We start from the raw sequence: 26,652 nt of genomic DNA, 5'->3' as shown, positions 1-26,652 counted from the left end.
TAATCAACTACCCAACGAGATCAAATGTGCAAGTCAATGTAAAAAGACCCAAACTAACATGCTCAAACTTCAACTTATTAATGACTATCTGAAATAATAATGTTGTGTATGTCCCATCATATGTCCATTTAATACATACAACTATATGTTTCATGTAATGCGTATCATTCCCGCAATGAGTTTATTAACTCCTGGGAGTACAATGCTTTATATAATATACTATATTCTGTATTGTATACTTTTAATAAATAAAAAAAAATAAAAAAATAGTTGTAATTAAATCCCACCAAACTTTGTGTGATTTTTTGCTTTATGGTATCGGGTTTTTAATTACTTTGTTTGGTAACCCCTAGTTCTCTTTAGGACAGGGATGAAGTCAGAGATGTTAATTTCAAAGTTAACGAATCGAAGTTGGTTCAATATACCTAAACCCCCGTTTTCTCCATACTGTCTACCTCCCTTAATCTGATCTCCTTAGAAGTTCACCTAAGCCGTCCTCCCGACCTGTCATAAAACCTTTACACAAAACGGAAGTCAAACATAATTTGTTAGTACATTGCAATCATAATTTGCTCTCCGGGGCCCTCCGGCTTGCCGTCCTCTCCTACTAGATGGGGTAAACATGAGACTAATTTCAAGCGTGTTAGTACGATTCAGTTGTTGCATATATGACGAACTCGGAATATTACTTTGCTTAGCAAGATCTGGCTCCTACCTCCTGCAAGACGTGAAAATGATCCGTATCGATCTGGGTTTTGCATGATCATTCGACCCAATCTCCTAGTTGGTGCCTCAGTCACCGTGTCCTAGTCGACCATTCCTGTGGCCGTCACATACTACGTCCAGATCTCAACAGAGTCCTCACGCTCCCAGATCCCAACTCCTCCGAGAATTACGTCTACTTAGAACGAACCGGTTTCGTTCTATATGCAAAAATATACTTGCGGTTTTTGTGGAAAGCAGTTTCCTAGGCTGGTTCTCATCCTCTGAGAGGACGTGTATGTAGCCGTAGTGTATCATCCCGATAGTTACCAGACTACATACATCTCCCCTGCAGACAGTACATATAAAGAAATATATATAAATTTACTTTGTTTTGTTTTTATAATCTGCAATGTACTATTTATACAGTACATCCCAGACCAAGCATCGCCGAGAAGGAGTTGTGAATTCCAACCAGTTCGCCTGATATATACATGCTAATATACACGCCAATAATTTACGATACACATAATATATTACGATTTTTTTGTTTGATGATTTTATTTATAGAGATCACCAACTCAGATATGACCTTTAGCCATGTCCCCAGACTCCACCTCTCTCCTGTCTGCCGCCCTGTTTATTCAAATTTTCCCTCAGGCACCACCTGACCTTGGGATCCTCCCGTTAAGTGAATTTAGCTATGTTCGTAGACTTTCAATCGCAACTCAAAATTTACTTCAATTATTCTCAGACACTAGCTGATTTTTTGATCCTCCCGTTGAATGAATTTAGCTATGTACGTATCCTCGAAGCAAGTCTTTATTACCCAAGTAGCCATTCATTCAGCCGCCGTATTTTTTCAAAACCAACCCCCGCATTCCAGACTCAGCTGTTCCTAATGTCCCAGTTAATCTTCAAGGCCGTCTGCCCTTTCAGACCCTAATAAATCAACCTGCCTTCAGCACAACTCGAGTCAATGCCCTATCCATTTTAAAGCCGGTTTGAAATGAATATTTTTTTTCCTCCTTTGTATTATCGTGTTACAAAAGGTCGGCTAGGTCGACCCACTTATTTGAATTGTCCCCACGATAAATAGGTACTTTACCTACAATGAACTATAATGACCGATTCCGATTTCGGTCCTAATCCATGTAATAATTAATAATTGTGTTGTCTTGGAATAAATGATATTTATTTTTATCAACTCATGCATTTATTCATATATACGCATACATGTGTCATTTGATAATACGTAACATAATTACGGTCCCAACTGGCGCCTTCCAAATAACTGCAGGAATAGTAGCCTCCATCCTTGGCCTGCAAATATATTATTATTGTGCAAATCACTTACCTGAGCCCCCCCCTCCTCTAATCCACCGGGATAATCGACGGCAAAACAACCTGTTCTTTTGTCTCCGTCCACCTATCAATAATTCCTCTATAAGATTGTAAATGCCTAGCTTAACCGCGCACCCTGATTATCTCCTTGAATTGAGTTCTCTAATCTCAGTATATTTTTTTTTGTTCTTACTATTTGTTAAAACGAGGTATGGTTATTATTTATCGCACGTTAGTGGAGTACGCGATTTAATTTTCCCTTTTCATACCAGTATTAAAAGTATTATTATTATTTCTATCATTTTCGATTGAATTCGTGAGTTGACGTGAACACTGAATCTGAATAATTCTCCGAAGTCCGAAATTCTCTGGATCCGATATTAATTATTTTATCTTTAATTATTGTTGTTATCATTTTTTTTTTCCTAGCTTAAATTTCTCGCAACGAAAGATCGCGTTAATTTCGAATTATAGCCGTTTCCCCTCTTCCAACACTTCGTATTAACAACTCGGTTTATAACGCGACACCGTAGTGTCGTTTCTAATTCCTTTCTTTTTTTACTGAATTTAAACTAATTAAAATTTTCAACCTTAATTTATTATTACGCCAAATACTGTGTTTAACTATTTCTTTGTAATTCTAAAATTCTCTAAGGCCCGATATTAATATTATTTTTTTTCCAAACACTGAATCTAACTGTATGTCTTTGACTAGGGAAGTCCACGAATAAATACCAATCAGCGCGACGTGTTTGAACGGTCCCCGGCAAGTTTCAATTCTCCCAAAAATTCACGAAAAGACTTCCAGTTTTTTCTAAATTCAGCCCTTTTATAGTCCCGTTTCCTCATTAATCACGTCAAATACATGCTATTCTAACCTTTATCGACTCGTATGTTCTTTTCTATTTAGTCCATAGTCGCATCATGCTAATTAGGCCATTCTGATCATTTCAAGAAAGTTAACACCCTGGCATTCGTCTCATGTGACAGAAAGATCAGGCGTGGACTGGGAAGCGGTCCCGTATTCCCATACGGCGTTTTCTATATAACGCTCTAGTGTGAGCTGTCCTTTTGAAGTGTGAATTCCGGGCCTTTTATTTTTTAATGCTATCGTGTCCGCACAATTTATTTAATGGCCGTCGTTTATGATGTGATACGCTTTGTTTTTTAACGCTTTCATGAGCTTAGCTTCGATCTCCTTCACTTTCCCTCCGACCACTTACGGTGTACACGTCCGTTTCCCCTCTCTACCTTCCAAACCAATTCCTTCCGACAATTCAAACGGTGTACACGTCCGTTTCCCCCTCTACCTTCCAAACCAATTCCTTCCGACAATTCAAACGGTGTACACGTCCGTTCCCCCTCTCAGTGTATGTTAAATCTCCCGCGTACGATCGTCTCCTACTTCTAACATTTAGTTCTCTTCCCTTACAAACGGTCTAATATAGCTATTCCATTTTTTTTCCGATTATTTCTATTTAAGGCTCCCATCGATACTTGCTTTTAGTTAAGACGTCCCAGTTTACATCATGTCGTTTATGTTTTTGCTCCCCGTTTTAGATCGCATCGGTTTGATATCCTGTCTATTCTTTCGGTCAGTTTTTTTTTCCAAGAATTATTACTGGATTCTCGCGACCCCTCTCTGTAATTTTGGGTGTCGCCTCGGGTGGTACCTCTATACGCCCATCTTCTATCTTTATCTCCTACTTCATTTCGCATCAATCAGAGGCCTTAATCTCCTGTCAAAACAAACCCGAATGTACTCTCTCATAATTTCCCCACTAATTGTTTATACATTAATTTTAATGTGTTTTCGTCTCCATAAGACGCGGGTTAATTTTATTACCTCGTTGAATCGTTATCAGTGCCTTGATGGCCCAAAACCATGTCCGTATTTTTTTTCCAAAATCAGCGCTTTCAAGTGTCTGAAGCCGCCAACCTTTTTTTTTTCTTGGTATCCCTTTCGCAACTACCTTCGCGCCATCATTCTCCTGTAACCTCAACGCTGTTTCTTTGCAGTCTCGCGTCATTCTTACGATAGGAGTTCAATGTTTGCTTTTTTTTTCACTTTTCTTACGTAATTTGTCCGTTTTTCCCCTATTTCTGCTGTTTTCTTTTAAGTGACGCGTGTAACTGCCCTCTCCCCCAACGATTTCCACTTCCGGTATGTCTTAACGTAGGATTCTACCAATTTCTCTCAGTCCTCAGTCCATTCGCGTTATGTTTCTCACCTTGCTTGAAACACGTCCCCCCTCGTTTGTCGATGGTTCACGATCCCGTTCGCCGCACCCTTGCATTCCAACCCCATGACGTCATCGCATCACTCCACTAACAAGGTTTCCGTTTTTTTTGTAATAAATCAAGATAGCCCCGCCCTGTACAAAGTCCACTCCTTTGTCTGTTTTGGTAATCCACGCCCACTTGCCGCCTCGCATCTCTTGGACCCTCTTGATTGGTGGAAGGTTTAATCGAGGCCTACGATTGGTCCACCTCTCTACCTCACAGAGACATCTGCCTTCGACCCTGTAAAGCTTTATCCTCCCATCCATTTGATTGTAATTACTTATTTCCCGACTCTGACGCTAGAGGCCTCCGTCTGTATTATCTCAGTAAAAGTGCCTCATATCACAAACGTATACCCAAAAAAAAATTTGTTTAGACTAGGAGAAGATGACAGGCAGGGTTTTTTTAAAGTAAACACGTTCCCACGGGAAGGGAGCAGAGATCGATGGGACAGTCGGGTTTTGAACTTGGGTACGTTGACAGCTCCGAGAAATCGATACAAATCAGAAGTGTTGTGTGAAATTACAGTTAATTAGTGAATTCAGATGGTGTTAGAAAGCTTTGTTGAATATCGAATTAAAGTGAAATATTATTGAACCGGTGTTTGTGTGAAGTGAAATTGGTTGTACTCAGTGAGGATAGAAAATTGGATAATTTGTAGAGCGTCGTTTTGTGAAAAAATCACCTCAGGGGCGCTAGGTGTTGTGCGATAGCGATTGTGTTATAAAGTTGTGTTGATTTAAGCGTGATTTCGTATACAGTTCGGACTAGATTGCTTGTCTTAAAAACATGGAAATAATAATGATAATGATTGAGTTTAAAACAGAGTGAACGTATTTAAAGGCAGGAAGTGTTTGATCGGATTAAGGAAGAATTAACGATTGGCGAGATGGCGTTCTAACCACGGAGACCATAAACCAGAGAATCAAACAAATCATAAAACTCGGGTTCGAATCCTGACAGAGATTAGGGAGGTACAATTGTATTTACAGAATTATTTAATTACCCTTTTATAGGCGTAGGGAGGGGACCAAAATTGAACAAATTGCAAGGATTTCGCTAAAAGGAGGATGGAATGCCGGTAGGGAGGAGACCGTAAAACTAAACTGATTTAGCTATTTAGTGGGTAACCAGGTAGACTTCACGCTGAGAGTGGGAGATGGCTAACTGGGTGAGTTTTTTTATATTATTTATTAAATTTCAGAAAACCCTTTAAAAGACGGATACAACGAAGAACAGCAACTAAGTTTACAGCCCCTGCCGCCCAAATAATGTTTCAAAAGGGAATGTGTCAATCAGATTATCTATCAGCTGAAAAGGGGAGACGGGCCAATGACCTTTTCATATGTACGCCGAGGCGCGGTGTACAGTCAGTCGAAGGAGAAGTTTTGCTAGCGTATGACCGCCCGAATAGAAAGCGATCGGATGCAACCAGACAGAACAAAATGAATACTCTTCTTCTGTTATTTGACTTTCTAATTTGATACTTTTCATCTATTGTTTGACTTTCTAATTTGCAAATTGGGATGCACAAAAACAAATCTAGAGTCAAAAAGGGGAGATGGTAATCTCCGAAATAAAACTACCATCCGAACAACTTTTCTCAACAGGTTCCTTTCGAGAGGTAGGCAGCCTCTTTAAATTAAATGCCAAAAATCAAACCAATTGTCCGTTTATACCTACCTGAGAGGATAGGTATTCAATAGAAGTTACCCATACCTAATACACGAGGATGCTAGTATCCTTATGAAATAATTACTGGAACCAAATATTAAAATACAGACAGCCCTCATCCTAAATTTGGCATTTCGAGTAAACCTTACATATATCTCACATGATAATTGGCTGAATGGGTAGGCACACAACCTATCGATAGAAGCGGGCTAAATGTCGACAAGATCGTTGTGTGTTATCTATGTTATTGACCTAGAAAGGGATGTAAATTTCCGACGAAGAGGAATTTACAGCGTTTTCTAGAGGTGGCACGTAACTTAGGACCTTACGTGTCACATTTTCGCGACTAGATTCGTGACAAGGGATGTCATGGTTTTCCCCTTCTATACTCAGTAAAGTAGATTTTCCTGGAGGTGCATGAGGTTGGGGCAATTCTGAAATTGGTGAGGAGACCTGGTTTTCTTTATTCTGGCGTGACGGTTGCCGATTTGGAACAAGGGGAGACCCGGCCGGTTGTGATATCCAGACACGCAGATATCGATCGCCTTGTTCAAATTATCATCCATCGGTTTTGTTTGGTAAAGAGGAGGAGCCAACTTTAGCTTGACCAAATTCATTCCCTTTCCTCTCCTTCCCCTCCCAAAATATATACATGAATGGCGCCGACAACTAACACCATAAATTTATCGTATGTTTATCACACATATAAAATCTAACACCTTGTTATTTATTTATTTATTAGAAGAACTTGTTGAACATTTATACATATTTTTGATAATTCAACCGCCATGCTAGGGATGTCCCTGTGTTATGGCGGGTGATATTTACAGATTGGATTTATAAAATAAGTTAATTATAAGTTATAAAGTTATGCAATTTAGATTGAAATATAAGTTAATTAGATTATACAATTAAATAATAAGTAAGTAATAAAAATATACAAATTAAATTAAATTAAAAGTTATTAAATTATACAAATTTAATTGCATTACAAATATTAAAATCATGGTTTCTAAATGTATTTATAGTAATAAAAATGGTATTAAATATTAATAATAATTCATAATTAGTTGATAAAATTATAATATAATTTAATTTATGTACCAATTTTTATATATTGTGGTCTCCAAGTGAACTTATCCATTTTGATATTAGTTTTTTAAATTTATGGGGTTGGGTTTCGGTTTTTAAGTTTACAGGGAGAAGGTTAAATATTTTGGGAGCTAGGTACATGAAATGTCTTCGAGCTGACGTGGTATGTAGTGTAGGGACGTTGTAGTGTCGGTTGGTTATTGTTCTGGTGGTGTAATTGTGGTGTACGAGGGTTTTTTTCTTATATTTGTACAAAAAATGCATTAGAGTAAATTTTATGTGGAGTTGCCGTATGTTTAAGACATTGTATTCAGTGAAGAGTCGAGTGGAGGAGTATCTTGTCGGTCGCTTGTTGATAGTACGTATTATCGTTTTTTGGGCTTTTTGTAATGGATCAATAAGATAATGTGCACAACCGCCCCAAATTATGATGCCATATGCTAATTGGGATTGGCAGAGAGCATAGTAGACTGTTTTCATTATTGTAGGAGTAAGGATATTTCTTAATGTTAGAAAAACATAACAGAGCTTGCGAATTCGGGGAGTTAGGCTGGCTAAGTGCTGATCCCAACGAAGATGATGATCAATTAGGACCCCTAGGTATTTTATATGGGATACTTTTTCTAAGTTTGGGCAAGTACAGGAAGAATAAGGTCTTGGACAAGAGTGAATTGTTATTTTCTGATTGTTAGTAGGTTGGGTTGCAACAGATAGACTGAAGGTTAGGAATTTCGTTTTACCAGCGTTGAGTGTCAGGAGATTGTCATCTAACCAATTCTTTACAAGGCCTATGTCGTGTTGAGCTATGTCAAATGCTCCTTTCCAGTTTTTATGACGAGCTATGAGCACAGTGTCATCTGCAAAGGATATTAGTTTTCCGGTTATGGGTAGGTTACAGAGTTTGTTGATGTAAATGAGGAACAAAATAGGGCCTAGGACACTCCCTTGTGGGACTCCGAATTGAATTGGTAGAGGGTTACTTTCAGCTGTGTTGTTAATTTTTACAGTTTGTTATCTACCAGTTAGGTATGAGGAGAACCAGTTAAGAGTTGAGTCCCGGATGCCTATTTGAGATAGCCTTTCTAGGAGTATGGGATGGAAAACCGTCTCGAATGCTTTGGCTAAGTCTAAGAATATGGCTAGACAGGAATCACCTTCATCCAGGCTATTAGAGATGTTCTCAGTCAAATCTAAGATTGCAGATTCTGTACTAATTTTTTTTTGGAAGCCAAACTGATTGGGCGAGAGAATCTTCTGGGTTTCCAAATGGGAGATAAGTCTACTTTTGACAATTTTTTCGATGATTTTTGATAGGACACTTAGCAAAGAAATGGGTCTGTAGTTTTCGATATTTGTTTTGTCGCCACTCTTATAGATTGGGATAACCGTAGCATGTTTTAGTTGGTTGGGGAAGGTGCCACTTTTGAAACTTAGATTAACAATGTGTTTTAACGGTGTGGTAATGAAGTGAGCTATGTGTTTTAGTATGTAAGGTGAAATTTTGTCATTACCTGCAGCACTATTTGTTTTTATAGAAAGTATAGTGTCAACAATTTCTTTGGTGGATGTGGGGGCTAGGATTAGTGTGGGATGTAGAAAGTTCTGTTGTCTTACCCTTGAAGCTAGAAAATTTTGGGTTTTATTTGTGGCTTTCAAAATTTTGTTGGCTAAGTTTGTGCCGATATTACTAAAATAATGGTTGGCGTGATCAGCTAAGGTTTCTGGGTCTTCGTGAACTTGGATATTTTTCCCATTTATAACTAGTGATTGAATGTTGAGTGAGGTTTTTTTATTTTCTGATATGTCGTTGACTACGTTCCAAATTACTTTGCTGTCATACCCTGATTCTTCAATTTTTTTCTTATAATATTTTTGTTTGGTTATTATTATCAGGTTATTGCAAATGTTACGATACTTTTTATAGAATCGTGAGAATTGGGGGTCAGGGTTATTTAGTGCTTGTTTATGGAGTCTGTCTCTTTTACGTATGCAGAAGATAAGGCCGTTCGTAATCCAAGGTTTCAACTTCTTGTTTTTGTTGGAGGCTGTTTCGGTGGGGAAAGACGCGTAATTAATGTGGGCAGTTAGTGATGCAGAAAACGTTTCAAGAGCTGTGTTGACATTTTCAGAAAGCAGGGTAGACTCCCATTTTTCTAGTTCTACTGCCTTTATTAGATGATCCATATTTACAATTTTATGAGTTGGATTACTGGGCTTAGGGGGAGGAGATTTTGAATTATGTAATTCTAGGATGGTTGAGTAGTGGTCTGTTACAGTAGATTCGAACACAATTGATTTAGCAGATCGCTTTGTTCTAACCATGATGTGATCTATGCATGTCTTAGTAGTGAGTGTGACTCGGGTAGGTATGTTGATGTATGGTATAAGGCCATGCAGGCCCATTAGGTTTAGGTATTTTGTTGTATGAGGGCTGGCTTCGTTTAGTATGTCTATGTTGATATCACCTATTATGATGAGATCTTTAGTTGAGTCTTCGATTTTTTTTTCGAGTGAGTAGAGAAAAGGGGAGACATTATTGAGCTTAGGGGAGCGATATATGGCGAAGACATTTAAGTTGTCAATAGTAACTTTGAGGCAATTTGCATGGTCAACTGAAATTTCAGACACTGTAGGGTTTAAGTAAGATTTGACATAAACTATGACCCCATCGGATTGGGACATGTGCCGAGTTGTATTGAACACGGAGTAGTTGTTGATTATTTTCGGGATATAATTTGCATTTATCCAGCACTCTGACAGCACAATTGTATCAAATTCATTCCTTAATTCAGTTAGGAGTACAAGTAAATTGTCAAAGTTTTTATTGAGGCTGTGGATATTCATGGCAAATATTTTTAGTGCTTTAGGTGTGGAGATAGTTTTTTTATATTCATTTATATCATTTGTCGTTTGAACCGTGATGTTTAGTAGGTTATCGATAGGGTTATTTGGGTCCATTATAAGCGTCTGTGTATGGTGGGGGCTCGAATTCATCAGTAACATTGTGAGTTAAGTGGATGTATAAAGATAAAAGAAAAGGAAAACCATAGAAATTGATAATTAAGATGTGTTTTTGCAGATGTTTAGTTACTCTAGTGCTTAGTAGAATTATATGAATTAACGGAATTAGAACAATAGGAAGAGTGTTATAACAGATATATATAAAAATAAAAATGGAACAATTTAAGTTCATCGAAAAGTAAGAGACACTGAGATAATCAAAATAGTTAAAACAGGTATTTATAAAAATAAAAATGGCACAATTTAAATTCATCAAAAAAAAATGAGGCATTGAGATATTCAAAATGGTTAAAACAGGTGTATATAAAAATAAAAATGGAACAATTAAAATTCATCGAAAAATAAAAGACAATGAGATAGTGAAAATAGTTAAAACAGATATTTATAAAGATAAAAGTGGAACAATTTAAATTCATTGTAAAATAAGAGACAAATAGATAATCTAAATTGTTAAAACAGGTATTTATAAAAATAAAAATGGCACAATTTAAATTCATCAAAAAAAATATGAGGCATTGAGATATTCAAAATGGTTAAAACAGATGTATATAAAAATAAAAATGGAACAATTAAAATTCATCGAAAAATAAAAGACAATGAGATAATGAAAATAGTTAAAACAGATATTTATAAAGATAAAAATGGAACAATTTAAATTCATTGTAAAATAAGAGACAGATAGATAATCTAAATTGTTAAAACAGATATTTGTAAAAATAAAAATGGGACAATTTAAATTCATCAAAAAATATGAGACATTGAGATAATCAAAATAGTTAAAAGAGATGTATATACAAATTAACGACAAATAATCGACAAATAAGAGACATTGAGATATTCGAAAAAATTAAAACAGATATTTATAAAAATAGAAATGGAACAATTTAAATTCAACGAAAAATAAGAGACATTGAGATAATTGAAAAAATTAAAACAGGTATATATAAAAATAAGATTGGTATAATTTAAATTCATCGAAAAATAAGAGACATTGAGATAAACAAAATAATCAAAACGGATGTGTATAAAATTAAAAATGAAACAATTTAAATTCATCGAAAAATAAGAAAAATAAGTGACACAATAATCAAAATAGTTAAAACAGATATCACGATTTAAAATAATAATGCATAGGAAATGGTTGAAACAATTGTTATAATTATAGTTCATGCGACAGTTAAGAGAATTATAGAAGACTTTAGTTATTTGGAGAAGTAGAGTTTTTAAAATTAATAGTATAATAATTACCAAGGGATGTAAAAAAATTAATAAATATACCACATTTAAGAGAATTAGCAAAATTAAAATTATTAAGAAAAGTGAAAAAAGTGCAAGAATAAAAACAATCACTAGGATAGACGGAATCAAGTGGTTTGAAATTATGAAATTAATTAGAATAGTTGTATCCAATTTTTGAATAGCATTATTAAGAGAAGTTAAGTGAGGAAATTGATTTAAGTAAGATAATTTTATTTGATGATATGATAGGATTAGGATTATCATGGAAATATAAGGAGTTAATTTAGTTGAAATTATTTTATAATTTAAAACAATTGAATGTATCACATGTATCATACGACATAAAGTAATTGAGAAATTAAAAATATTTAAATAAATTAAGTTTGGTATAATAATTCGATAAATTAGCACAGTGGAAATAAATGGATGAATTGGAATAATTGTAGAATAGAATATAGAATAGAACATAGAATATATATAGAAAAGAATATTTGAGTGATTTAAAATGATCAGATAAAGGGGAATTATGGAGCAAGTTACTATAAATATTTGAAGCAAGTTGATAAGTTTAGTAAGATTATTAATAATTATAGATAGATTTGTGATGTGAGCAAAGTTGACTGAGAAAAGAAAATAAATAAAAATTATTGAATTATTACAGATAAGCAGATTAGTTAATGGATTTTTTTTGTTGACTTCCAGTCACATTTTTTTAATGTCCGATTCATACGAGATTCTAAGGATTTTAGAGTCCTCAGACTTACGAACATACACCTGACCATTTTTTGTCCATGTGAATTTATAGTTTTTTATTTTCGCCTGTTGTTTTGTTTGAGCCAGGAGGAATTTTTTTCTTGAAGTTAGGTGGTCGGATTTATAGATGGGTGTACTGTGACCCATCTGAGTATGTGGTAGTCCTATGGATGAAGCAGTAATTCGGCCTTTGGTTTTAATGTGTTCTTTTAGTTTAGCCAGGAATAAATCTCGCATTAGTTTAGAGCTGAGGGTGATTATTATATCTCTTGGTTTTGAACGAGAATCATCGGAGCGGTTTCTGCCTCCCACCCGCACCACAGAAGTCGCGTCTTCGGGCTGTACTACCGATTTTATGACGTTTGTGGATAGGTTGTGAAATATAGTAACTAGATTTTCATGTGGATTTTCCGGGAAGTTGCGCAATTCTAGGTTGTTCGATTGAGACTCGTATTCCTGATTATCAATTTTATTCTCCAGGTACTCCACTGTTTTTTTGAGGTCTTGTTGATCTTTTTTGAATGTTTCGAATTCAGTTTCAATTTTTTGGTTTTGGATTATGGTTAGATCGATTTTTTTTATTAGGTCATCGTATTGTTTGCTGATGAAATCAATACTTTTTTGCGTTTCTCCTTTGAATAATTCGAATTGTGTTAAGATTTCTTTTTTAATGTTATCCATTTTTTTATCGATGTGTTGGGTTAATTTTTCAATTTTTATTTCATCGAGTTCAAGCGCACTTTTACCTCTAGTTGTCATTGTTATATTAGGTAATGTGAAGTTGATTTAAATTTTAAGTGATTTATTTATTGGAATAGGTTATTTATAATTTTTATTTTGAATAATTTATGCTTTTGTTGATTTATTTATTAACTTGTAGTGACATCTGTGGCCAAGTCTTTGCAGTAGTGCTTTTGATTATAAATAAAATAAAAATAAAAATTCGGTTGGTTTGGTTGGGTTTCGAACGTCCGCCCTCCCCGTCGATATTAATTTCAACTGGTGTGACCGATTTATCCACAGGACTACTCCCGAGTTGATGCTCAGCGACAGTATAGTTCTTTATATATTATAAATCGCCTTTGGAAGATGACAATGTTATTTTAGATTTTTAGTTTTCACTGTTCAACTGTTTTTCATAAACAATTAACTATTGTTTTTTGTTTGTTTTATATGATATTCACTTTCACTGTATTCTTCACATCCACTAATTTCTTTGACTAATCGAGGTTACGACAGTTTATTAGTATAACTTTAGTGTTGGGAATAAAAACAAAGATTTTAAATTATTAAACTAAACAACTGAGTCTAAAAACATCAATTTCAAACTGAAATAACACTTCCACAGAATAAATCGTGGACGATTAATCCAATAGTATCACTTTTCACTTGTTAATTTGCGTTTTTTGTTGTTTTTTTAGATATTTTAAACAGGAGTTTTGACAGATTACGTCGTGATTGTTATTGGTTATGTTATACTCACATTACCCTACGACAGGTAGAATCACGTAGCTAGTCGGTGAGCAGGCGAGTCAGAGAATGAGGTTTATGAAATGGCTTTAAAACACAGCGGTAATGGATTCAACTCACTCTATCTCAAAAGAACCGAGGGGTACCACACACATACAAAGATAACTAGGTTTCTATACCGAGAAACAAAAAAGCCAACACAACGTTCGGTGAAACCTTTTTATACTGAACCGTCACGTGAAATGATTACGTTTAAGATCGTAAACCACGTAGACAAACTAGGGTGCACACACTTGAGGGGGTGTGTAATAAAGAGAGGGGCAAGGGCTTGTAAAGACGGCAGGAAGGACGTTCCTACCCCAGATATATACATAACCAAAGCCTTATGGAAAAGTTACCTATGGGAAAATTTATCGTAGAAAGAAGAGAAGGAAAAGTTTGAAGAGGACAGATCATTACAAGATTGACACAATTATAGGTGTAGTCTTCTTGCAATTACTATAAATGCATTATTTTTTACATGTAATTACTGTAATCATTTTGTAACAATGTTATTTTTTATTTATTTATCAATTTACGAACTGGCTGGCTTATGGAGCCTGCCAGTTCGTGAAAAGATAATTAAATGAATCAATAAATATATACACTAGCTTTTATGTGTCGCATACATATTATGTTAATACAACTACTACCTAGTATTACTAAACTTAACATTTTTATAAACAATTTTCATCTTTATACCTTAGAAGTAGGCGTATTCTTATTTTCTTACAACAGGCTTATACCTACAAACTATCATGTTTCCATTTGCTTTTTGCTTGCATTTATATATCAAATGGCGAAGGAAATATTATTGCTTTTACTATTCTATACTTCTATAATCTTCACAATATTTTGTTAACAATACATATTCTTATTTTTGTTCAAGAGGTTTATACCTACAAATAATTGTTGTATGCATTTACTATTTACTTGCTGTTATAATATGTCAAATGGATATGGTTAAATGTATTATTACTGTTACTATTGTGAACTTAGAATCTTCATAACATTTTTCTTAAAAACTATGTATGAAAAGGCCCACGTATAAATAAATAAATATTAATAAATGTCTTTGCAGAAATATTATTATTTCAGCCAAGACGGCTCGACGTAGGTTGTGTGATTTGCGCGCGATTAAGAATTCGTTGTTTTCCTCTCATAAACTCAATTAGTTTTTGAATGGGAAATTTTCATTATTTCGAATAGTCGATTCGAAAGCCTTCACTGTCTTCTCTTTTTTTTTCTTCTCTTCCTTCAATGTCAAGACGTTTATGGCCCGTTTATGTTTAAGTTGTAGCAATATGAATTCTGCGAGATCCTTAATTTGTAACTGTCTCAGTGCGGCGATGTTAGTCGCTTATGTTTCTGCAATTGTTAAGAAACGGGCGTAACCGATGTAACTGCAAGTATTTTCAGCAATCGATTGAAGTATGGCTCAGCGAGAACGCGTGGATATATTTGGTACACAATGCGTCCCAAATCACTTGGTAATTTGTACCAGTAGGTGTGATAGTTTTGCAAATATTTAATGCTTTTTCCATCAACTTGGACATCAGATACTGCATCTTTTCAGAATTATCCTGATTCCGAATGATTTAAATGAATTACCGAGATATAAGTCTCATAGAAAAGAGGCAATTTTTTTTTAATTTTTCGTTAAAGCATGCTATTTCTAAAGGTGGATATTTAATTTGACTGGTCAATTAAATATCCAATTCGATTCAATTGGATTGGTCAGAAGGTTTGCTTCGCTATATTTAATAATGCGGAAGATTTCCTCAAAAAAATTTAATTGGGAATATTCAGCGACTGCTTCTGGATTAAATTCCAGTTCACAAGTAACCCTTTCATCAAGAAACGTTATAAATTCGGACTGAATTCTTTCTTAGGTACTTGCGCCTGATAGAGAAGATTGCCGATTGCTAACGCTTTCAGAAACCTTCCTCATCTTGTTGAAGGCCGATTGTAGACATGCAAAACTAGCCCCAAGTTTTGCATTCAAACGTTTCAGAAGTCTTTCGTCACGAGACGACCCGGACGCGCTTGTGGCCATTTTATAATTCCGTTATTTTATTGAATATGAACCTATAGAAATAATAATGCGGTAAAAATATTATAATAATGATATTTACCCGAAATAAATAAAATAATATTTAATTTTATTCAATAAATTACCTTTGATGCCGATAGGGTTAACTCAACGCGGGTGCCGTAAAGGGTTAAGTATCGATAATGCGGGTAGAACAAATTTATTACTTTACGTTTTAATAATGTATTATTATCTTTATGCATAATACATCCAGTACGGGGGGTGTATTACAATAATCGAACGTTTAAAATTTTTTTATTTTTTTTATTTATTTATTAATTTCATCAAAAAATTACAGAATATAATATTATATTATAATATATCATTAGTTAGTTGTATAATTATATGTCAGTTAGAAAAAATGAAATTGTTGAAAGAATAATGTTACAATAATACAGCAGTTTCTAATATAAGAAAAAAGTAGATATGAATGTAAGAGTGTTATATAAAAATGGCATAATATACTATATTTTAGGTTGTGTATAACCTGCCTCACTAGGCGAACCTGTATTGAGGCAGAATTTTTTGTTAATTATTTCTCCATTTTGTCTATGTTTTGCTTATATGCAAATGCTTAATATAGGTTTCCATACAGCAATCCATTATTTTAGGTTAAATTATTGTTTACATATTGAAAATACAAATACAACAAGTTTAAGCACAATAAATTATGGTGGTTACAAGGTATAAGGTGAAAAAATATTTTGGTCCTAATGCCGGCCTGACCCCCTAAAATTTTCAATTTCTATAGAAAATTATATTTGGAAAGTTTTAGCTCAATTGGATAATGTTAACTTGTGCCTCGTCGAGATTTTTTTTTTTTTTAATACTATTTCTGGCTTTCACCCTTCAAGGGTGTTCTTGGCCAACATTTAAAATTATTGAGAAATGAAAGGGGAATTTAAATAGTAATTTTATTTAAATGGGCAAATTTCAAAATTATAATAAAAATTGGAGTCGAGTTCAGACTTAGAAGAGATGAGATGTTGAATGGAGGGGAGGCAATTTTAGATAAGGCTTGATAGAAGAGAGGATATTTGTTGAGAGAGGGACAACCAAAAAATATGTGATCTAAAGTTCCCACTTCTAGACCACAGAATGCACAATCTGAGGAGTCAACGACGTGAATTTTAAAAAGATGAGAAGGAACGGAACAATGTCCGATCCTCATTCGAATGAGTGAAGAAATTTCTTTTTTGGAAAAATGAAGGAATTGCTGAAACCACGGTCTTGATGCAATAGTCCTTTGTATTGAGGCATAGCAGGCTCCCTTGGATTGACTAGCAATGTGCCAATACTCCAACCAAACATTGCGGGATCTATCTGTGATGATGGAAAAAATGTCAGATAAGGGAATGTGGTTTACGAGGGTAACAACAGGGTTGGACGCTCCTTGTTTTGCCAAGGCATCCGCAATATCATTACCCATGATACCAACATGTCCAGGAATCCAAATCAGAGTTATAGTTTTACCAGAGCTTTGAATGGAGGCTATCATCTCTCGAATAAGGCATACAAAGTGATCATCAGGATGAAGAAGAGGACTGGATTTAAGTTTTTGGAGGGAACTGAGAGAGTCAAAGAGAACGAGGGAATGTTCAAAATTATTTTTGATTATATATTTGAGAGGTTCTATTATTGCAATGCACTCGGCTGAAAATATATTGAAAATTGATTTGAAATTGAATGAAATATTCTGTCATTAGAATTATTGTGGTAAACGTTAATACCTATACCACAGTTAGGAGAGTCGGGAGATTTGGATCCATCAGTAAATAAAAGAGAAAAGTTGGGCCATTTAGATGAAATAATGTCATTGAACATATTATTGACAGTTCGGGCCGGGAGTTTGGAATGACTTTTAAGAATTCCGATCTCTTCTAATATTGTTGAGGATAGGGTGACGTGACTATATTTTAATTTGTATAAGGGAAGTAGATCATTTTGGATGATGTGAAGCTCTGAGAGAGACTTAAAATTTTTACAGATGTCAGCAAGAGGTTTAGTTGAAGCTCTGATTGTAGATGAATGGGTTGAGTCAATGAACAAAGAGACGCTGGGGATAACCTGATGACATTTAGAATTTAAACATTTAAGAACAAATAAGTCAGCAAATAGTTGACGCCTTAAATAAAGAGGAGGATCAGAACATTCTACTTGAAGGGAATTGATGGGTGACGATTGCATCGCTCCAGTTATAATTCGCAAAGATTTAGATTGAATTTTGTCTGATTTATCAAGTACATTTTTTGAGGCAGTACTAAAAAGTGGGCAGGCATAATCGAGATGGCTTCGAATAAGTGCGTTGTAAAGCAACTTAATGCAAGTAGGGTGAGCTCCCCACCAAACGCCAGATAATGATCTGATGATATTTAAATTTTTTTCGCATTTAGTAACTAAATTATTAATATGGGAAGACCATTTAAGTTTCCTATCAAATGTTACTCCGAAAAATTTTACTTCAGAAGCGTTGGAGATTGGAGAATTTTTAAATAAAATTTGAACGGGGGGGGGTTTTTATGGCGGTTTGAGAAGGTGACACACTGAGTCTTTTGGATTGAAAATTCAAAACCATTTAAGGTGAGCCATGTGCAAAGGGCATTCATGGCTTCGTTCAGATATTTGACGGCGAGAGGGATGATTTTGGATGATAAGAAGAAAGCTATGTCATCTGCGAACTCAATAACTTTTACTTGTGGGGGAATAGTGACATGCATATCATATGTGTATATATTATACAGTAAGGGAGACAATACATCGCCTTGTGGTAAACCCTTCTAAACAGACCTACTTTGAGGAGAAATATCTGGAAGTTCAATGAAAATTTTTCTCTCTAGAAATAGATTAATAATAGATTGGACAAACATGGGGGGAAGGCCAACGCCTAGAAGTTTTTTTTTCAGGATTGGGATTGAAACATTGTCAAAGGCGCCTTCTATATCTATAAAGACGGCAAGACAAACTTCCTGTTTAGAAATTGATAAATTAATATCAGTGCTGATGATGGCAAGGTTATCTTGAGTGGATTTTTTTTTCCTAAATCCAAATTGAGATCTAGAGAGAAGCTGTTTACTCTCGACAAAAAATTCTAATCGGTTTTTAATAAATTTTTCATAAAGTTTACTGAGGGTGGATGAAAGAGCGATTGGCTTGTAGTTGGATCCAGAATTTGGTGATTTGTTTGTTTTTAAAATAGGGATGATTTTTTGAGAACTCCAGTCATCAGGCATTATACCAGTCTGGAAGATTTTGTTTAAGATGCTTAAGAAGTGGTTTAGAACATTATCATTACTATTTTTGATTATGCTGTAGGGTAAACCATCTCTGCCTGGAGATGAGTCCTTGACTATTGATAAACATTTTTTTAGCTCAATTAAGGTGAGTGGAGAGTCCTGCCAATGATTAGACATAAGAGTATTATAGATTGGCGTTATTTCATCTAAGTTAGGTACAGAAGGGGGGGCAATTTTGTCCAAGAATTCATCTATCCATTTAGAATGAGACGCTCGAGGAGATGGTGAACTGAAGGAAGATCGAAATCTTAGGATCATAGACCAAACTTCCGAAATTGGAGTGTTCGGAGATACTGAACTGCAGAAGTTGTACCACCCAGATCTTTTTTTTGACCTCAATACCCTTTTGGCATTGGATTCAGCGTTTTTGTATATAAGATAGTTCTCCATAGTCATATTTTTTTATTTATTTATTTAACGCCCAGAGGGCTTTTACATGGTTGGTAGTATAATTTTAATTTGAAAAATACTTTCAAACATAAAAAATAAGAATAAAATTACATTTGATAAAAGCTATGCAACAAGTCATACAAACACAAGAAACAAAAACAGAAAATTACAGCTATTTGTTGGTTTACATGATTTGTTTAGGAGTATTGTTGAAATAAATGTTTTAAATGATCCACAAAACTTGCCAAGTTGGTATTGAATATGTCAACATCACCCAAGTAATGATTTCCCATGGTGTGAAGTCGTTGTATCGGAGAGTGGGCAATGTAGTTACGCTTATGTGTGCTGCTGTAGAATATTGTATTTTGTCGTGTTGTTACTGTGGGTGTATGTATGTTTATAAGTTGCAGGAGTTCACAACAGTCGAATTTAGAGTTAAGTCTTTTGAATAAGAACGTTAAATCGTTTATTTTACGTCTATCTTCTAATGTATGTATTTTTAGAGTATTTAGTAAGAAATTGTATTTTAAGTCTTCGACAGGGATATTTAATTTAAAATTTATAAAACGTAGAAATTTTTTTTGTATTCGCTCAATGTTGTTAATGTGAATTTTATAAGATGGAGACCAAACTACTGAGTTATATTCAATTAGACTTCTTACTAGAGATACGTATAATAGTTTAATGGCTTGCAAAGAATTAAAGTTTTTAGTTGTTCTTAATACAAAGCCTAGTGTTTTCATACCTTTGTTCACAATTTGATGGATATGATTGGTGAAACTTAGTTTTTCATCGAAAATAATTCCAAGATCTCTCATTTCCGTGACTCTTTCTAAAGCTATGTTATTGATGGAATATTCGAATAAAACAGGATTTTTGTTTCTGAAGAAAGTCAAGGTTTTGCACTTTACTACATTTAAAAATAAATTATTTTGAACGCACCAATCTCTAAAGTTACTAATATTTGACTGTAGTATATGGCAATGATTTATATCAGTTATTTTCTTGTATAGTTTGACGTCATCTGCAAAGAGCAATACCTCGACATCGTTGAAGCAATTGGTTATATCATTGATGAAAATGAGGAACAAAATATTGTGACGATAGGAAAGAGATTTAGCTTTCCAAATTCTTACTACTTTGGAACATTCCTCATCCCACCAGGGAGTTGGAGGGAGTTTTTTTAAAAGATATTTAGTTTTAGGGGGAGGATTTGATTTCTTTATTGCAGTTATGAGCATTGATTTGAAGTTATTATAATCATCTTTGACGGAAAATATATCGGTGGCGGGTAAATTTAGTAGGAACTTGTCCATATGAGAGTTAAATTCATCCCATTTGGTGTGTTTCGTTTTAATCTTTGTCAAAATATGAGACTTGTCCAATTGGAAAGAAGTTTGATAAGTTTATTTTTTATTTTTATAGTGAATACCTCACAAGAGTCCCAACTGCTCCCGTCTGGAGCCAGTGAGACTATGGCATCCCCAATTGGGGGATGTTGTGAGGCTGAAGGTAAGTGGGGAAGGGAAAGAGGAAGGTGGGGAAGTACCTGGCTATTCAGATCTAGTCACTAAACACGGCTAAAGCCATTTGGAGCAACGTTTCAATTCTGAATGGTGGTCTTACACCAGGGCGATACTGGTAGTATCTTCCACTCTGGAACGTGCCGCAAATATACCATATTACTATATATTATTTTAATTGATTAATTGTGAAATAACAGAAATTAATCAAATAAAATTTATTTGCGAACGCCGGGTTCGAACCCGCGACCTTCGGAATGGCAGTCCAATGCGTTACCACTGGACTATGCCGGCCGCCAAAGTAATGGTGATTGGGAAATGATCACTGGAGCAAGGGTCGGGGGACACCACCCAAGAGGAGAGAGAACCCAGACTAATAGAACATATCGAGAGATCCACTGCACTGGGGTTTGTGCTGGGGCGAGAGATCCTAGTAGGAGATCCGTCATTCAAAAGGAAAAGGTTGGATTGATCTAGGAAATCCATCACACTTTGACCATCTCGGTCGGAGAAAGCAGAACCCCAGACGGGGGAATGGGCATTAAAATCGCCAATATAAAGAAAGGAGGGCTTAGTTGACTTACAATTTGCAACCAAATTTGTTCATTGAAGTGGGCTGTTGGGGGAAGATAGACTGACATAAAGGATGTGTCCTTTATTTTAGCTGCAACCATTTGGAAGTCAGCATTGGGGGGTTTGATATTATTTATTGGGGAAAATGATATGGATTTTTTAATAAAAAGGGCAGCACCACCGCCCGAACCTTCCGGGCGGTCGTCGCGGAGACAGAAATACCCTCCCACATTAAAGTGGGTGGATGGAGTAAACCAAGTCTCCGAGATAGCAGCCAAAGAAATAAAGTTGGAATTTAATAGGTTAAGGAGATCAGATTTGTTAGAAATAGCACTTCGGCTATTCCACTGAAGTATTTTGAAATCTTGAAGAGTCATTTTGAATAAATGATTTTAATGTGGAAATAATAGTAGCAGCGTTGGACGGTAGATTAGTTTGAGAAGAAATAAGGTCAATTAGAAGCATAATGAGAATTTGGATAAATGAAGAATTGTCTTGGGAGAGTTTTTCAGAAAGCTTTAGAGAGTTCATTGAGGACGGATTATAATTATTTGCACACCCATTTGTGGCATTTGAAAGAGATGAACCATTGGGATTTGAGAGCAGTGAGTTGTGTTGTTGCTGATCGTATCCAGGAGCCGGTTTAGAGATAGCGTTTTTGTATGTGAATTTAGTTGAACGAGAAGAAGTTGTTGTAGAAGAGGGAAGAGGGTTGGATGAGGAGTTGCTGGATAAAGCCTCAGCAAATGATTTTTTGACAGGCGGGAATAGTTTAGAAGCCTGCAGAAAAGACAAGTTCTGAGAGGCCATAGAAATTTTAATATTTTTTTGGCGAGATTGTTCTGGGCAAGAAGTGTTGATAGCTGTATGTGAGCCTGAGCAGTTAAAACATTTGGGTGAGGAGGGAGAAGGACATTGGTCAGCTGCGTGGTTTTCTCCACATTAAAAACATCTGGGTTGAGATCTGCATGCAGCTTTGGTATGACCAAAACGGCAGCAATTGAAACATTGAGTGGTGGGATAAGTATACATTTCAACTGGTAATGAGTTGAAGAATAAATATATATGGGAGGGAAAAGATTGACCTTCAAAAGTGATAACTACAGATTGGGAGGGCTTCCAGGAAATTATACCCTCAGAGGAGTCCTTGTAATTTAGCCTCCTGGCTTTAATGGGATTGCCAATGTGTTGGGGGGTTGAAAATGAAGACAGAATTTCTTCGATGGACAGATCGGTCGAGATACCTCTGACCAGGCCCATGCGAGTGACATTGAAAGTAGGGATATATGCCTTGAACTTTGAATTAGATGAAATGAAGATATTTTTGATGAAACTGTTGGCAGCTGACCCTGAGAGGAATTCGACGGAGATTCGGAAGCGACCCTCGGCTTTTACACCTCCAGGTTTGATTGAAAGATTCTTGCTATTTGATAGGAATTTGCCAAATTCAAGAGGGTGGATGGTTTTTCCTTGCTCAGTTTTTTGGGCGTATACTATGAATGGGCCACGGGAATGAGGAGAATAAAAGTTTGTTGGAGGAAGTTGAGAAAGTGCTGGTGGGGACTGTGAAGTCGAAGGAAAGTCAAGTTTTATTGGGGAAGAAGGAGTAAATTTCCTTTTTTTGGTAGAAGTCAAAATGACAGAATCACTGTCAGAAATTTCTCCATTTTCCCCGTCTGGGGGGCCTGGAGAGGGATCTGGGGGCTTTGTAGGGGGTCCAGGAGGGAAATTTTCCTCCATTATTCACAACAGTAAACAACTACAATAATAGTATGGAAAATGACAAAAGTAAAAAAAGTTTATAAATATCTGGAAATAAGCAGCGAAAAGTGACTCCTGGAAGATCAGGAGGGAGAAGAAACCTCAAGGCACAACACACTTCACTTTTTTTTTGCCAGATTAAATATGAAAAAAAAAATTTTTTTTGCAAAAAAAAAAACTTTATTTAATTGTTAAGTTTTGAATGCAAGGAATTTGTAAATGATAACACATCAGAAACTTTAAAAGGACTCTTGACTTATATTTGCTCTATTCCCAATTACATTGTGAATATCAGGAGATCCTAAACTACCCAAGACAGACCAAGGAGGTTGTCTTTACTATTAAAAGCGCTAGCGAAAAAAGAGAACGGTTCAGTGAAAATCTGATCCTTTATAATCTTACTTGGGAGTTTGCACCTACCGACATCTATGCATAATTTCTACAACTAACTATCTTGGTTACATACAATTCAATTTTATCTACTTGGAGAGGTGTGAGTCCTAGATAAAAACTGCATTATTCAATTTTAAACATTTTGTGTTGACTCGAACTCATAATTGTCCTAACTCGCTTGAATGAGGTTTTTATACCTCTTTCTCTCCAGCGTTCAGTTTCGCTTTTGCAAAATTATATCGTGCTGAGCCTAGCTAACTCTGAATATCCCCCGCCCCTGTGATATTGCACACAGTAAAATAAGGCCTTCGCTTTGGGGTTGATCTACAATAAATTCCTTATATCCCCGTCCTTATCTAATGTCCCCGTGTTTATAAATTCTAGATTGTGACATAGAACCGTACCCCCCCTCCCTTTTTTGCACGCGCTATTAGACCCTTCGTTGAATAGGGTGTTGTTTCCGCATAAGTACTGGGACTCCCTCGTCGACCTCTGTAATGGTGTACTGAAACTAGATAGATAGATTTATCTGTGGTTAGTAAACTTTGGATGTCGTGGATGGAAGTGGAAACGAGAGAAAAGGAAGATGGGAACGAATTGAATGACGAGAAAAAGGTTTTTTGCAAACTGGGTCGGCACCTCACTGCCCCAAATGAAATGGTCGCTATTCTTCCAAATGCAAAACCCCAAGAACCAATACGTGTCTGGCTTTCCCCGAGGTCTGGTCTAACTTCTTCTTATAGTCGCCCTGACACCTCCGGACCGCTCACGTCAGAGGGAGAGGTAAAACACCGCTTCTTCCGACGGACTACGTTACTGACTGTAAAAGGGGAATTTCATTGCGTCCCTTGTCATGATGCTAAACGCGTGCATGTTTCAAGTAGGTTTGTTCTGGTGGGGATTTCAACGTCCACTAGCCGCCAGGCCTACTATCTACCTCACGAAGGCTGCTACAAAAGATCTCGAGGGATTTCCAGTTGAGTTGCATCAACCTCCGGGTAAACCTCGCTTTAGTATGTGTTCGCCCTCCGATTTTGAACCCTCGTTCATCACGCCGACGTCCCCTCCACGCGATTTTGAAAGACTTGGAGCCCGTTCAGTTAAACGCCTTCGCAGCGAACCAAGGCCCAAACATTCCAACTTGACATTAATTTTCATACTGCCTTTTGTGTCCTCTCACCCGACCCGGCTCCGCGAAAAGGGATGACCTTCCGAACTCTTCGTGATTCTCCATACAACGTTGACGCCCCGAAATCGCGTGATGAGGAAAGTAGAAAATCTTCTGAGCTGAGGAAGTTGTGTGCTTTTCCAAGACAGCTTACGGACAACATACTCCAACGGCGAGTCCTAAGCCGAGGCCAAAGGTATTTGGGAATTTGTTAGTGAACATATAAGGTTATACAAATATTATTAATTTGATTGTTTTTTTGTTTTGAGCATGAGTTGGTTGCAGCTAGTTGCTTCCATGTTGATTTGAGGTGCCTCTGCGCGGCTGCCAACTCGGTAGAATGTACGACTTTTGTCGTCAGACACGGTCGTCAAGTGATTTATGGGGGTCCCTTTTCTTCCTTTTTGGGTCGTGCGTCGACACTAACTGCTTACGAATAAGTAGGTCATTGGCCTCGTGCTAAACACAGCTGTTAGAAGCAAGCAAACAGTTCTAAATGTGATACTATCTTATTGGTATCGCAGCCCTGTCCGAGCCGCTGGTTGCAGCCCCATCTTTGTCGCAATTTTAACGTTCTGGAAATATATATTCATGCAAGGTCACTTACCCAAAATCGTAATATTACCAGTCCAGTCGGGATATCGACGACATGTACATTAATCCACGTCCAGGAACTCACAAGGCAGGAATGAGTAGAAGCCCCCCTTTGAGTATGGGCGTGTAAAACACGGGAGTAACTTCAGCCGTGTTTTATTGCGAACTATCGGTAATTTGTATAGCGCCGTTCTCCTATGGAGAGTCACCGACCCCCTCCCCTTCCCTAAAACCTTTCATATATTATTTGCCACGTTCACTTCGATTTTTTTTCACTAAATTCTTATATCGTGTAAACCGTTAAAATCCTTCCCGTGCTCGCAAAGAAAACACTGTCTATACCCCCAATTCAAATGAGCAATTTACTCTACGTTTTTATATATTGAAAAAGAATTATTATTAATTTCGACCAGAAGGTCCACATGTGATTTATTAAACATTACTGCAGTTGAGTTTCATCGTTTTATATTAGTCATAACCAAGGGACTCCAACCCGCGAATTTAGTATTGTCTAATTATGAGTTTACCCTTTTTTGGTTGAATCTAATTAAATTTTAAAACAATTCAATTATTTCAATTGATATTAAAACCACTTTTACTTCGTGAGAATGCCTTGATTTTCTAAATACACAACTTCACTACATTTAAATATCAGTTTAGTTTAAAAATAGCACACCAAAAGCTGTCGCGACGTAAAAGCTCTCGGAGACCGACTCCAACCAAGTTAAAACGAAAAAGAACCCTGATTTTCTCCAAACAACGCTATTTAATAATGTTTTTTTCGAATAAATCGACTTAAAATTTGTGCGACTTTCGTCTTTATGAATTCGAGGTTTCACTCCCCGTTAAGTTTGGAATTGCATAACCCTGTTTCAGGTTTTTAGGTTCCCGCCTTCCGATTTGAGGTAAACATCTACCAACCCGCCGAGGCGGGTACAGACGCGTACTCGGCGGCCTGACCTTCGGGCGCCCTCCCGTAAATGATATTCGGCGATGTAGACTATTGCGCAAAATTATTTGATTATTTTTTCTCGTACACGTGTTGTGTCCGTAATATTGGTTGATTTCCGGCCTTTAGACTAGGTGTAGCTTATTTCTATATCGTTGTTTTTGAAATCTTTCCGAGAAATTCGCTATTGATATCGATAATATAATCGATAAATTATCCCAACTAACGGAAGCTTTTCACCTATTATGTCCAGCGCTTGCGCAATACAGTATCCTTCCTTGTGTGCTGCCTTCTAGCAT

At 36.1% G+C, this 26,652-nt stretch overlaps 1 protein-coding gene across 1 annotated transcript in view; it reads left to right on the top strand.

Annotated features, from left to right (window-relative positions):
• Positions 1 to 26,363, top strand: part of LOC149419624 (cathepsin L1-like) — a 138,482-nt gene extending 112,119 nt beyond the window's left edge. Inside the window, exon 7 of the mRNA XM_089637509.1 lies at positions 26,289 to 26,363. Within this exon, the coding sequence (XP_089493635.1) occupies positions 26,289 to 26,363 (75 nt within the window). The remainder of the gene's footprint in view (positions 1 to 26,288) is intronic.
• Positions 26,364 to 26,652: the final 289 nt, after the last annotated feature.

Source organism: Hesperophylax consimilis, chromosome 11, assembly GCF_061612785.1.
Source record: "Hesperophylax consimilis isolate HC1 chromosome 11, BYU_Hcon_1.0, whole genome shotgun sequence".
NCBI lineage: Eukaryota > Metazoa > Arthropoda > Insecta > Trichoptera > Limnephilidae > Hesperophylax > Hesperophylax consimilis.
The sequence above is the reverse complement of the archived record's forward strand: the minus strand, read 5'-3'. Positions and strand labels throughout refer to the sequence as shown.